At 44.4% G+C, this 15,381-nt stretch overlaps 1 protein-coding gene across 1 annotated transcript; it reads right to left on the bottom strand.

Annotated features, from left to right (window-relative positions):
• Positions 1-7,241: 7,241 nt before the first annotated feature.
• Positions 7,242-10,762, bottom strand: tmem144b (transmembrane protein 144b). Its single transcript, XM_041846015.1, has 5 exons — positions 10,745-10,762; positions 8,714-8,831; positions 8,298-8,395; positions 7,973-8,026; positions 7,242-7,325 (listed from the first exon to the last, which is right to left on the bottom strand). The coding sequence occupies exons 1-5, from the start codon at positions 10,760-10,762 to the stop codon at positions 7,242-7,244; spliced, it is 372 nt and encodes a 123-aa protein (XP_041701949.1).
• Positions 10,763-15,381: the final 4,619 nt, after the last annotated feature.

Raw genomic sequence — 15,381 nt, 5'->3', positions numbered from 1 at the left:
GTGGGGCCGCCCTCCTGGGGTCTTTTTCGGGAAGCATTCAGCATCTCCGCTGTGGCCTGGTACTTTTCCACAGCTTCCACGGTCAGATCAGCCGTGGTCAAGGCCTGTTGACTGATGAACCGTTTTGCCTCATAAGGCAGGGCGCGTAGGTAACGATCCACCACAACGGCCTCCACCACCGCCGCTGCTGTATTCCTCTGCGGATCCAGCCATTTCCTTGCGATTCGGACAAGTTCATGCATCTGCGCCCGAGGAGGTTGGTCTGGTTGGAAGGTCCAGCTGTGAAAGCGCTGGGCCATACCAAACTTTGTGAGTCCATATCTGCTGAGGATCTCAGACTTCAGGGCATCATAGTCAGTAACCTGGTCAGGGCCCAGGTCCCGGACAGCATTCAGCGATTCCCCGGTTAGAAAGGGGGCTAACAGACCAACCCACTGTTGCTTGGGCCAGGCTTCCCTAGTGGCCGTGGCCTCAAATGCATGCAGGTATGCCTCAATGTCATCGGTAGCTCCCATCTTAGATATAAAGTCACTTGCCTTTATTGGGCGGGTATTTTGGACCCCCCTCTGTCTCTGCAACTGCAATTCCTCTGCCTTCAGAAGGTTGGCTTTCTTTTGCTCCTCCAAGAGAGCCACGTTTGCTTGCATCTGGGCGTGCTGGCCAGCAACAAGGGCTTTCAATATGTCCTCCATTTCAGTCGGCGGGGAGCCTACGGCCAACTTGGAAAACTGGGTGATCAAACCTTCGGTATCCTCCTCTGACATGCACTATTAACGCTTGAGCGTGCCCGTATTCTCCACCATCTGTGACGTCACAAGAGGCTACACAGCTTTCAGCGGGATTGCTCAAGTAGTGCAAGGAGACAAGGTTCAAACAAAACAAGGATTTTATTATAGGTCTTGGGAAATTAACGAAAATATAACAAAATTCTGTTCTCTTGTGGCTCTTTAAGGGTTAACAGTTCAGGGATGTCTCTTCCACATCCAAAGTCATAACTCTCACTCGCTCAGATAACTTTTCCCCAGCCTTACTGTAGTCCACGTTGCAGCTAGTGGCCAACCCAGCAAAAAGTCCTTCCAAATGTCTCTCACGTATTTCCACAGGTGCATATATCCAAAGGTGAGTATTTCCCAAAGGTAAGTATCTCCAAATCCTTATATTCCTCATGGAAGGGGACGTGCAGCCCTCTTGTCCTCCAGAGAGCCCAGGTTGGAGACTGTGTCTCTTCCCTTCCCAAACCTTCAGCTCATCAGCTCCTCATTTGTTTCAGCTGCGTGGGAAGATTGGCCATAGAGGGGTGGAGTTCCCGACCATACCAGCAGATGGAGCCATAGCTGTCTGGGTTTGCAGCCACCTCAGGGGGATGTAACGTCCCTCCAGGACACAGCCTCTCGTGACATCACACTATGTTAATAATGTATTTGTTGTTAATGTTTTGACGTGAAATTGGTGGCAGTTTTGAACACAGTCAATAGTTGGAAGAGCTGCAGAGTTAATTGAAAATAATGCCATTGTTGATTAATGCTTTTTTCATTAATTAGGCTATTTTCTCTTGAACCATATGGTCGATCTACTAGAAACTCATGGACAATATGGACACATCATACATAATTATTATTTAAGTTAAAATACAAATTACCAAAGTTATGATCGATTGCCATGGATTCTGTTATTTACCAAAATTACTGAAGATTCCAGTAACTTTTGCAAATTACCGGCAGCTTTGCAACCCTAGTTCCAATTCGATTTAATGCATTGCAAACATTTGCAGATTAACCTTGAAGTGTTGTGTTGTCCACAGTTCCATTTTCCATTCAATGCAGGGCAAACATTTTCAGATTAATCTTCTTAAATTGCATTGTCCAAATTTCCATTTGATACCATTCCCGTATTTAGAAAGTTTTCTACTAATGAAGTGGCTGAGGTATTTGCTTCTATATTAGGTGCTTTTATCAACACGGCTGTATTTACATACGCTAGCGTTGCTTTCAAAATATCTAAAGGATGGTATTATTAAACAGACTTTCCAAACGTGGGCTGTTGTAGTCCCACTTCCTCTCTGTTTACCTCATGTCAAAAAAAAAAGTACTCACGTGCGCAATATGTGGACAAAAAAGGAATAACTTGTGGGGGACTTTTATTTTGACATGAGCTAAGCAGAAGGGAAGTGGGTCTACAACAGATCTAAGTTAGGAAAGTCTGTTTAATTGTACGATCCTTTAGATATTTTGTCTCAAATTCCCCCAGTCACAATGACCAACCGTTCTACCAACTGGCACAGTAAGTTGAAATATAATTATATTCAACTTCTGGCTTCCCGCAGACTATTATATGCAACCCAATACAATTGAAAGCACCGCTAATGTATGTAAATACACCAAAGTTGCGAAATGCATCTTGCTGCATAGATGAGATGAGAGGTTATTGTTCCAGTTAAATTATATTTATTACTCATTATTCCAATTGATATCAATGGCAGAAATGTATAATCCAAAAGGTACAAAAAATAATAAGTTAGCAATCCAAATGACACAATATAAATGGTATAATATAAAACAATTTAAACTGTAGAAAATTGTAACTCTACATGGCATCTTCCAACTCCTCAGGTTACAACCACCTGTCCTAATTCGTGCTACTGACCCCGTCTTTACCAATAAACCTTAATGCTCGGTTCTTAGAGGTAAACCATAGGTGTCCACCATAAGAGGTATATAAATATGCATATTTACTATAATGAACAGTTTCCATACATTCCGCTACAATAAGAATTTTCTATACATTTTTATATCTTTCATAAATCAACCAAAATAAGTTCAATACATTTTCTTTCTTACATCAAAATGGCTCTAACAATCTCATTAAACTACACTATAACAAGTGTGTGGGCTCAGTTTTAATCTGCTTAACGGATTTATGTTGATTTACCTCAGTATTTTTTAATCCTGGTCCTTGGGATGCAGTTTTGCACAGTTTTGTTTTTGCCCAAGCACTACACACCAGATTCCACTAATCAAAGTTTTGATAAGGAGTTGATTAGCGGAATCAGCTGTGTTAATGCTAGGGCCAAAACTGTGCATCCCTTTGGGTCCCCAGGACAATAATTCAAAACTGATATAAAATGTGGCAATCAGAGTTGGGGCTGTACGTGATATCTCAGAGTTGGGACTATACAGTGCATTCGGAAAGTATTCAGACCCCTTTCCGTTTTCCACATTCTGTTACATCACAGCCTTGTTCCAAAATTGATTAAATAATGTTTTTTCCTCTACACACACACACACACACACACACAATACCCCATAATGACAAAGCGAAACAGGTTTTATGACATTTTTGTACATTTATTACAAATTAAAACAGAAATACCTTATTTACACAAGTATTCAGACCCTTTGCTATGAGACTCGAAACCCCTGTCTATATAAGGTCCCACAGTTGACAGTGCATGTCAGAGCAAAAACCAAGCCATGAGGTCGAAGGAATTCGAGACAGCATTGTGTCGAGGCACAGATCTGGGGAAGGGTACCATAAAATGTCTGCAGCATTGAAGGTCCGCAAGAACATCGTTCTTAAAATGGAAGAAGTTTGGAACCACCAAGACTCTTCCTAGAGCTGGCGGCATGGCCAAACTGAGCAATCAGGGGAGAAGGGCCTTGGTCAGGGAGGTGTCCAAGAAAAGGGAAAGATGAACGGAGCAGAGTACAGAGAGATCCTTGATGAAAACCTGCTCCAGAGTGCTCAGGACCTCAGAGTGGGGCGAAGGTTATCCTTACAACAGTACAACGACCCTAAGCACACAGCCAAGACAACGCAGGAGTGGCTTCGGACAAGTCTCTGAATGTCTTTGAGTGGCCCAGCCAGAGCCTTGACTTGAACCTGATCGAACATCTCTGGAGAGACCTGAAAATAGCTGTGCAGCGACGCTCCCCATCTAACCTGACAGAGCTTTAGAGGATCTGCAGAAAATAATGGGAGAAACTCTCCAAATACAGGTGGGCCAAGCTTGTAGCGTCTTACCCAAAAAGACTTGAGGCTGTAATCGCTGCCAAAGGTGCTTCAACAAAGTACTGAGTAAAGGGTCTGAATACTTATGTAAATGTGATTTCTGTTTTTTATTTTTAATACATTTGCAAACATTCCAAAAAACCTGTTTTTGCTTTGTCATTATGGGGTATTGTGTGTAGATTGAAGGGGGGGGAATAACAATTTAATCCATTTTAGAATAAGGCTGTAACTTAACACAATGTGGAAAAAGTCAAGTGGTCTGAATATGTTCCGAATGCACTGTATGTGCAGGGACACTTAATGCGAATGTCCCAAAGAACTTGAGCCCTTTCATATTTAAAAAAATGCTAAACAGTCAATAAAAGCCATCAATTTGAGGTGTGAGAATATCTGCAAATTAAGTTAATTAATTTCGACTCCACTAAGTACATGGCCACTATACGTACATTATTCTATATCCTGACACCCCACTATAGCCACAGGTTATTTCAGGATCAACCCCTTTGTCCCAGTGGTAAAGCATCAAACAATGTCTGTTGTCCTGATGTACACATCTCACAATTAGCTGGGATGTTTTGAAAGAAGGTCATGCAAGTTCTTTTTCAAACTCATTACTAATAAATGATAATTTACATAATGAATACACAGAGGGAACTTTAATCCTAGGATTAAAGCTGAGAACAATAGGCTGTCCCTGGGGTCTTAGTCAAAAGTAGCCTAGAGATGGCCGCTATAGCTACACAGATTCTGAAGTATTTTATTCCTTGATTCATCACAATCTAACAAAAGTACAAAAAAGACCCATCGTCATATACCCTAAAATTTCATTAGTATTCATCATGTCCTGTTCTTTTACATTTGAATAAAAACCCATTGTGGATTTGGAAGCAAAGAGTGAAAAAAAGCATGATTCACCTTCTATTCAAGGGTAACTACAGTGGGGAAAAAAAGTATTTAGTCAGCCACCAATTGTGCAAGTTCTCCCACTTAAAAAGATGAGAGAGCCCTGTAATTTTCATCATAGGTACTCGTCAACTATGACAGACAATGAGGAAAAAAATTCCAGAAAATCACATTGTAGGATTTTTAATGAATTTATTTATAGATTTTCTATGGGGTTGAGATCTGTTGACTGGCTAGGCCACCATAGGACCTTGAAATGCTTCTTACGAAGCCACTCCTTCGTTGCCCGGGCGGTGTGTTTGGGATCATTGTCATGCTGAAAGACCCAGCCACGTTTCATCTTCAATGCCCTTGCTGATGGAAGGAGGTTTTCAATCAAAATCTCACGATACATGGCCCCATTCATTCTTTCCTTTACACGGATCAGTCGTCCTGGTCCCTTTGCAGAAAAACAGCCCCAAAGCATGATGTTTCCACCCCCATGCTTCACAGTAGGTGTGGTGTTCTTTGGATGCAACTCAGTATTCTTTGTCCTCCAAACACGACGAGTTGAGTTTTTACCAAAAAGTTCTATTTTGGTTTCATCTGACCATATGACATTCTCCCAATCCTCTTCTGGATCATCCAAATGCACTCTAGCAAACTTCAGACGGGCCTGGACATGTACTGGCTTAAGCAGGGGGACACGTCTGGCACTGCAGGATTTGAGTCCCTGGCGGCGTAGTGTGTTACTGATGGTAGGCTTTGTTACTTTGGTCCCAGCTTGTTTGTAGGTGACCAAATACTTATTTTCCACCATAATATGCAAATAAATTCATTAAAAATCCTACAATGTGATTTTCTGGATTTTTTTCCCTCATTTTGTCTGTCATAGTTGACGTGTACCTATAATGAAAATTACAGGCCTCTCTCATCTTTTTAAGTGGGAGAACTTGCACAATTGGTGGCTGACTAAATACTTTCCCCCCCCACTGTATAACCAACTATTCCATGCATTAAGTTTAACAGAGAAATAATCAGATTCACTCCCCCAAGTTCCACTTCAAACTATACTGAACAAAAATATAAAAAGGCAACATGCAACAATTTCAAAGATTTTACTGAATTACAGTTCATAGAAGGAAATCAGTCAATTGAAATATATTCATTCAGCCCTAATTTATGGATTTCACATGACTGGGCAGGGGTACAGCCATGGGTGGGCCTAGGAGGGAAATGGCCCACCCACTTGAGAGCTGGATTTGGAGTTCCTGGGCTGCGGTTAAGAGGCCGGTTGGATGTACTGCCAAATTCCCTAAAACGATGTTGGAGGTGGCTTATGGTAGAGAAATGAACATTAAATTATCTGGCAACAGCTCTGTTAGACATTCCTGCCGTCAGCATGCCAATTGCACGCTCCCTCAAGACATGAGACATCTGTGGCATTGTGTTGTGTTATAAAATTGCACATTTTAGAGTGGCCTTTTATTGTCAACAGCACAAAGTGGCACCTGTGTAATGGTCATGCTGTTTAATCAGCTTCTTGATATGCCACACCTGTCAGGTGGATGGATTATCTTGGCAAAGAAGAAATGCTCATTTACAGGGATGTAAACAAATTTGTGCACAAAAGGAGAGAAATAAGCTTTTTGTGCATATGGAAAGTAGTCTTTTTGAAATTTGATGCAGTAGATTAGCACACCAATTAGGGTTACTGCTTTCTCTACCAGTTTCCCTTAAAAAATGAAGTGCTCAAAAACATGTGGTTGTCAGGTATTTTATTCAAACATGTTCTAAATATTAGGATTTTAACATTTCAAGTTCATAGTTTTTCACATTTCATATTACATCAACTTTAGCTCAAATTCATAGCAAAGTGCCACAGACAACACCACAAATTGATTTCAGCACTGTATAAACATTGTGGAAGTTATAAATACATCTTCCCTCAAAAAATATTCTGAATGCCATTGAATTCAACTATTGAGAGGTATTTAAAACATGACAACAGAAGAGCGAGTAGCAGCAACATCTGAACCCTATTTGAACAGGTTCAAAACTGACAAAACTGAAGGACTATCAGAGACATCACCATCCAGGGCCCTGTTCAGAGGGTGTTTTTTAAATTATTACAATAATAATAATAATAATAATAATAATTATTATTATTATTATTTAGAACAGATATGATCGTCTGAGGTAGAAGAATAGGGGACTGTGAATTGGTTCTGTCCATTACTTTTCAATCGGCAACATTCAGAACATTTCACCTCACTGAATACACCCCAGGCCTCCTCCAGGAGGGCCATTCCTGTATAACGTTGCCACCTAGTGGTGTATTGAGTGTTCCACTACACCTTGGAGAAGGCCGTCAGCAGTGATCCAGTCAGGACAACACAGGAGGCTACTATGAAGATGAAGCAGTTTACCAGGCCCTGAAAAGAGACAAGCATTAGTTAACACCACAAATATCTGATGGCATGTCACACCAGAAACACAGTGTCAAATTGGGGTGGCACACTTTAGGGCAGCGTTTCCCCAAACTCGGTCCTGGGGCCCACCCTGGGTGCATAGTTTGGTTTTTGCCCTAGTACTACACAGCTGATTCAAATAACCAACTCACCATCAAGCTTTGATTATTTGAATCAGCTGTGTAGTACTAGGGCAAAAACCAAATGTGCACCCGGGGGGAGGCCCAGGACCGAGTTGGGGAAATCGTGCTTTAGGGTATCGATGAGCGAGTGGAATTGTGTTGAAAACGGCAGCGTAATCAGAGAGGAGTCTCAAAATATCTAGCCTGGGGCGAGCTAATCAGAACTGAATTAGATGATAGTACTCTGAATCAGTTGGTGTCAAAAGGAATGGGCTGGGCAGATTGAACAAATGTACTCTATCAGCACAGCGAAATTAGGGCAGAAAATCGAAGGGGAGGTTGAGTTTGTCTGTCTGCAAAATTACATAAAGGGTTGAGAAAGTTCATACTTCAATTTCAGCAATTGTCAAGTGTGCCTTGTTCCCAGGAGCTGAGGCAGTTTCTTAGACTAATCGATTCATTAAAATGTGTTCACGCCGGGATACTTACTTTGACGTCTTTGAAAACCAGACTTCCGTACAGAGCTGTGATTAGACCATAATCCTAAGGACAGAGGAAAACCCTTTGAATATTGATTGAATTATGTTGATTGAAAGATAGGATGACCTACACCTTACGTTTGCAAAGGACTATTGTCAGGTTCTCCATTACCAGGAATGGTAACACATTCTCAAAAAAAGTATATTCTGTAAGAGGACATGACGGAATCTCAATGTCAAAACCTAAACACATACACAAGCACAAGCTGTGTGCTACACTAAGAATGAGTCATCTAGCAATGATATGTCAAGGGGCATCCCAGATGTGAACTCACTGCAGAGACGATGGGAAAGGTGACCACGGGACTAAGGTAGTGGTTAGTCAGAAACCAGCAGTAGGTGGCCAATTTCAACATCAGACCTGACAAAAAACCTGAACACAGGAGAAAGACATTCAGAAACACCCTCCTTTACAAAATAAAATCATATTGTACATAGAATTATCAAACCTGGCCCAAGTCTCTAAAACAGCACAATTCTCTAACCCAGCACTTGACCCACCCCCATCATGAATTAAAAAAAGAATTGACTGGTGGCGTGAAATAATTATGATAGAAACCCCCATGATTGCATCAATCCAATACTTTCAAATACAGGAGGGGGGAGTGAGCAATTTAGGGCACAGTTCAGCAAGAAGGGGAGAGAATTAAAATGCCCGGGGGGTATCATTTTGAGTGGAGAGACTGAGCACCTGGCAGGATGGCTCTGGACAACACCCTGGGTCTGTTCCTCGTGGCTGCACAGTAGATGGAGAAATACACTGTGCTGGTTAGGAACATGTCACAGCATATGGCAAACACAGTCAAGATCTAGGACATTGGAAAATTAAAAGCGCATTAGGTTCATGATAAAGTATTTGTTAACGTAGCACATTGCTGTCGAGACCTGTCCCTCTTCAGCATTATACATAGGGAAGAGGTGAGTTTCTATGACCGCATGGGAAATTGCAAGACGTGTAACTAAGTAACTTGAGTAAGCCCAATGTCAGAAAGATCAGGCCCTTGTCAAGTCAAAAAAATAAATAAAAAAAATGTCCAAATCAATTGACTTTAACCATGACTTCTGCAAAATCCTGTGTAGGCCTGCTTCAGTCCCAGCGTATGATACACACCATACAGTATAGCAGCTTACACTGTTTCATTGTGAAAGTGAAGAGAACAGGAGTGATTTAGGGGTGTACTCACACACAGCATTTTGTCTTTGGTCCTATGGCATCCACCCAGGACACCGAAAACCTATAGCTACCAGAGTTCACCCTGTCAAGTACAGATAAAATCATCAGTACAGTACATAAGAAAATCAGCGCAGCAGTCACACACTGTCATCTCAATGCAAACTTTAAAATACATCTCTGGAGTTGTGAGAAGTCTGTCCTGTGGTGGCAGGAGAATTGATAATTCAACTCACCCTACAGTGCTGTTTGTGTAGCACTGATATTTCTAGAGAGAAGTTACAGTCATGACATACTTTTTAGATAGACCGGTCATTAGCTGCTATGTGTGGTAATGTATTGGGCGTTATATCATGCGTTATCTTGCTGTGAAGTTGCTGTCTGTGGCATGTAATTTGTGGTATGCTGTCATGTCGTCGTTGCTGCGGTCTGACATGTGTCCAAAGTAATTGCCCCCTGGGATAAATAGTTTTTTTAATTGAACTGAATTGATACTGCATGGCTATTACTGAGCAAAAGTATTTAGACTTCCCAAATGTCAAGCACCCTGACCCTGTCAATCAGTATGGGGATGGATTCGGAATGTTCTCCAACATCAGTCTTCACAAACAAAAATATTATTCCACTGGAAACGAAACAATGCCATATGATTGTCATGAGAGCTTCAATTAGACTAGTATTAAAGTGATACTCCAGAGCTGTTGTATAATTTCATCCAGTAGTTTTGAATGTGGTGCTCGCGAGCCAAAACAGGTCCCAGTTTGTGTACTACGTCATCCATGTCCCATGACAGGGTTCCCCAACTGGCGGCCCGCAGCTTCGGCCTGCAGGTGGTTTTATTTGGCCCCCCATGTTCTGAGGGGGGAACATAAGACTGTAAAAACACCAGGAAATCAGCTCTAAGTGATTTTAATTTAGGAAATATGTTCCCATGCATTCCCACTCATAATAGCGAGACTTACAATGCCTTTAGAAAGTATTCACACCCATTGACTTTTTCCACGTTGTGTTACACACAATACCCCATAAGTCTAAGGCACTGCATCGCAGTGCTAACTGTGCCACTAGAGATCCTGGTTCGAATCCAGGCTCTGTCGTAGCCGGCCGCGACCGGGAGACTCATGGGCGGCGCACAATTGGCCCAGCGTCGTCCAGGGTAGGGGAGGGAATGGCCGGCAGGGATGTAGCTCAGTTGATAGAGCATGGCGTTTGCAACGCCAGGGTTGTGGGTTCGATTCCCACGGGGGGCCAGTATAAAGAAATATGTATTCACTAACTGTAAGTCGCTCTGGATAAGAGCGTCTGCTAAATGACTAAAATGTAAATGTAATGTCAAAGTGGAATCATGTATTCAACCCCTTTGTTATGGCAAGCCAAAATAAGTTCAGGAGTAAAAATGTACTTAACAAGTCACATAATAAATTGCAAGGACTCACTGTGTGCAATAATAGTGTTTAACATGACTTTTGAATGCAGGGCAGGTCCTGGCCTTTCTGCCACCCTAGGCGAGACAAAAATAAATGTGTCCAAAAGAAGTGGGTCCATGCTTACTGGGGTGTAGCCTACCATGTCGGCCCCACAATGGAATTTTAGGAATTCCCATCCATGTGGTAGGCCCACCGTTTGTAAAACAAGCCGTTGGATTGGCTTTATTAGTCCTGATTCCTGTCGCTATTTAAGCTCTAAATATCAGCTACCCAACTTCATCAGGAGGACTTATCCTGAGCCTATTTGCAATGTGTTTACACAGTGGGAAATGCAGAATTATTTTCTTTTTCGCGATGATCAGCTTGTAAAACATTGACTGATACAAACTTGAAACCACAATTTAGCCCACAGGGATGAAACTCCTGGACAGCAGTTGTTAGTTGCTTGATTGTCCATTCCATATTGTCCATTTTACTTTGACCTGTTTTTAGGATATGTTTGTTAACATGTCAGCATATGTTTTATTTGATTGGGCGCCATTTAGGTTAGTCTATTTGATCGGAGAAACCTGCAGGATGTAGCCTAAAATGTTTCAGTCTCATTACATTGTCATACATTTTATCTCCAGCCTGTTGGCTACAGAAAAGGCCACATACTCTTTCCACCATATCCTATATCTGCTACATGGTTTATGTTGGATTATTTCTTTGACGTAATGTTGGTGGAGCGATGCAGCTCTCCAACAGCACCCTGGAGAGTCACACTGGGAATGGACAATACATATTTTGTGTCCCTGCCTTTGACAAAGTGGGCACTGCTTATCATAAGGCGGCATCAGCGCAAACCTAAAAAGCCCATATGCCACTGGTTGAAAGAAATTGTCATTATTTTGGGGAAGAATGTGACGTTTATGTGTTATTGGAGGTGTGTCTTGGTCAGTTTAGCTCAGAAAAATGCCATAAGCGGGCTCCTAATCCTACCTAATGAGGGGGCCGGCCCTGTTTGAATGACTGCCTTATCTCTGTACCCCACACATACAATTATCTGTAAGGTCCCCCAGTAGAGCAGTAAATATAAAACACAGATTCAACCACAAAGACCAGGGAGGTTTTCCAATGCCTCGCAAAGAAGGGCAGCTATTGGTAGATGGGTAAAAATAAAAGAAGCAGACATTGAATATTCCTTTGAGCATGGTGAAGTTATTATTTACACTTTGGATGGTGTTTCAATACACCCAGTCACTACAAAGATACAGGCGTCCTTCCTAACCCAGTTGCCGGAGAGGAAGGAAACCGCCCAGGGATTTAACCATGAGTTCAGTGGTGACTTTAAAACAGTTACAGAGTTTAATGGCTGTGATAGGAGAAAACTGAGGATGGATCAACTACATTGTAGTTACTCCACAATACTAACCTAAATGACAGAGTGAAAAGAAGGAAGCATGCATCCTGTTTGCAACAAGGCACTAAAGTAATACTTCAAAAAATGTGGCAAAGCAATTCACTTTTTGTCCTGAATACAAGATGTTATGTGTTGAATTGGATTTGTCCCAAACCTTACTGAGTATCACATTACTGGGGATTTTTTCAGGATAAAAAAAGAAATGGAATGGAGCTAAGCACAGGCAAAATCCTAGAGGAAAACCTGGTTCATTCTGCTTTCCACCAGACACTGGGAGATGAATTCACCTTTCAGCAGGACAATAACCTAAAACAAGGCCAAATCAACACAGGAGTTGCTTACCAAGAAGACACTCAATATTCCTGAGTGGCGAAGTTACAGTTTTGATTTAAATCTGCTTGAAAATCTATGGCAAGATATGAAAATGGTTGTCTAGCAATGATCGACAACCAATCTGAAGGAACTAAGAATTTTTGAAAATAATAATGGGAAAATGTTGCACAATCCAAGTGTGGAAAGCTCTTAGAGACTTACCCAGGAAGACTCACAGCTGTAATCTCTGCAAAAGGTGCTTCTACAAAGTATTGATTCAGGGGTGAGAATACTTATTAAATGAGATATTTCTGTATTTCATTTTCAATAAATTTGCTAAAATTTCTAAAAACATGTTTTCTCTTTGTCATTATGGGGTATTGTGTGTAGTTGAGTGAGAAAAAAAAAGTAATTCAATCAATTTTCAGGCTGTAACAACAAAATGTGGAATAAGTCAAGGGGTATGAATAGTTTCTGAAGGCACTGTATGTGATCATATACAAATGTTTTAGTCAAATATTACATCTGTTTGGGCTTCTTGCGGTCAATTTGCAATCAAAAATGATTTTTAATTATGTTCTGGCCTCCGGCCATCTGCTCAAGAAAAAAAGCGCTATTCATATATGTTACAAATCTGTTGTGCTTAAGATCCTGGACTGCATCTTTAACTGAAATACTGAACAAATTGACTAATAAGAAGACTATTCTGAAGGTATTGGATTAAGTGCTTTCATGACGCATTACCTCAACAAGCACAAACCAGCACCACTGTCACGATCGTCAAAAGGAGGAGACCAAAGCGCAGCGTGTTGAGCGAACATCGTAGACTTTATTATAAAGAAACCACGATCAAAACAACAAACCAAATATGACGAAAGTGAAGTTCAATACTGATAATGACTAACAGCAACAAGGAAACAAAAACCCACAAAACCAAGGTGAAACCACACAGTATAAATATGGCTCCCAATCAGAGATAACGAGCCGACAGCTGACACTCGTTACCTCCGATTGGGAGTCATATGACTAAATCAACATCAAAACCAAACATAGAAATGAAACAACTAGATCCCACATAGAACTACACCCAAATGAAAATGACAACCCTGGCTCACTACTAAGAGTCCCGGAGCCAGAACGTCACAGTACCCCCCCCTAAAGGCGCGGACTGCGACCGCGCCTCACAACCCCACAATAGGGGAGGGCTGGGTGGGTGTTGCTCCCCGGAGGCGGTTCCGGCTCCGGGCTTGACCACCACCCCACTATAGTTACTACCCGCTTTCTTACCCTCCTCCCAATGACCACCCTCCACTTAAACCCACCTGGATTAAGGGGCAGCACCGGACTAAGAGGCAGCACCAGGCTGAGGGACAGCACCGGACTAAGGGGCAGCACTGGACTAAGGGGCAGCACTGGACTAAGGGGCAGCACCTGACTAAATGGCGGATCTGGCTGCTCATGGCTGGCTGACGGATCTGGCTGCTCGTGGCTGGCGGAAGGCTCTGGCTGATCCCGTCTGGCGGAAGGCTCTGGCTGCTCCTGGCTGGCGGAAGGCTCTGGCTGATCCGGTCTGACGGAAGGCTCTGGCTGCTCCTGTCTGGCGGAAGGCTCTGGCTGATCCTGTCTGGCGGAAGGCTCTGGCTGATCCTGTCTGGCGGAAGGCTCTGGCTGATCCTGTCTGGCGGAAGGCTCTGGCTGATCCTGTCTGGCGGAAGGCTCTGGCTGATCCTGTCTGGCGGAGAGCTCTAGCGGCTCCGGTCTGGCGGACGGCTCTGAAGGCTCATGGCAGACGGGCGGCTTTGCAGGCTCAGTACAGACGGGCAGTTCAGACGGCGTTGGGCAGACGGACAGTTCAGGACGGCGTTGGGCAGACGGGCAGTTCAGGCGCCGTTGGGCAGACGGGCAGTTCAGACGGCGTTGGGCAGACGGACAGTTCAGGCGCCGTTGGGCAGACGGGCAGTTCAGACGGCGTTGGGCAGACGGACAGTTCAGGCCCGTTGGGCAGACGGCAGACTCTGGCCGTCTGAGGCGCACCGTAGGCCTGGTGCGTGGTGCCGGAACTGGAGGTACCGGGCTGAGGACACGCATCTCAGGGCTAGTGCGGGGAGAAGCAACAGGGCATGCTTGGCCCTGGGGACGCACCGTAGGCCTGATGCGTGGTGCCGGAACTGGAGGTACCGGGCTGAGGACACGCATCTCAGGGCTAGTGTGGGGAGAAGCAACAGGGCATGCTTGGCCCTGGGGACGCACCGTAGGCCTGATGCGTGGTGCCGGAACTGGAGGTACCGGGCTGAGGACACGCATCTCAGGGCTAGTGCGGGAAGCAGCAACAGGGCATGCTTGGCCCTGGGGACGCACATAAGGCCTAGTGCGGAGAGCAGCAACAGGGCATGCTGGACCCTGGGGACGCACATAAGGCCTAGTGCGGAGAGCAGGAACAGGCCGGGCTGGGCTGGCGACGCGCACCGTATCTCTGGTGCGAGAGGCCGGAACAGGCCGGGCCGGGCTGGCGAAGCGCACCGTATCCCTGGTGCGTGGAGTAGGAACAGGCCGGGCTGGGCTGGCGACGCGCACCGTATCCCTGGTGCGTGGAGTAGGAACAGGCCGGGCTGAGCTGGCGACGCGCACCGTATCCCTGGTGCGAGTGGCCGGAACAGGCCGGGCCGGGCTGGCGAAGCGCACCCTATCCCTGGTGCGTGGAGCAGGAACAGGCCGGGCTGGGCTGGCGACGCGCACCGCATCCCTGGTGCGAGTGGCCGGAACAGGCCGGGCCGGGCTGGCGTAGCACACCGTGGACCTGGTGCTTGGAGTAGGAACAGGCCGGTCCGTACCGGGAACACACACCACTGGCCTCAACCGAGGATCAGGAACGGGCCGGACCGGACTGGCAACACACATCAGTCTTTCACGCCGTGCCACACACACTTCCCTCCCTCTACTCGCCAATGGCTCCCGTACTCCGTTAGCCTTCTCTCCTTTTCTCCCTGTGGCAGCCTCCTGCTGCCCAGCCGCCCAAGCCATGTGCCCCCCCCAAAAAATTTTTTGGG

The sequence above is a fragment of the Coregonus clupeaformis genome, chromosome 3 (genome assembly GCF_020615455.1).
Source record: "Coregonus clupeaformis isolate EN_2021a chromosome 3, ASM2061545v1, whole genome shotgun sequence".
Taxonomy (NCBI): Eukaryota; Metazoa; Chordata; class Actinopteri; order Salmoniformes; family Salmonidae; genus Coregonus; species Coregonus clupeaformis.
This window is presented reverse-complemented; position numbering and strand designations above follow the sequence as displayed.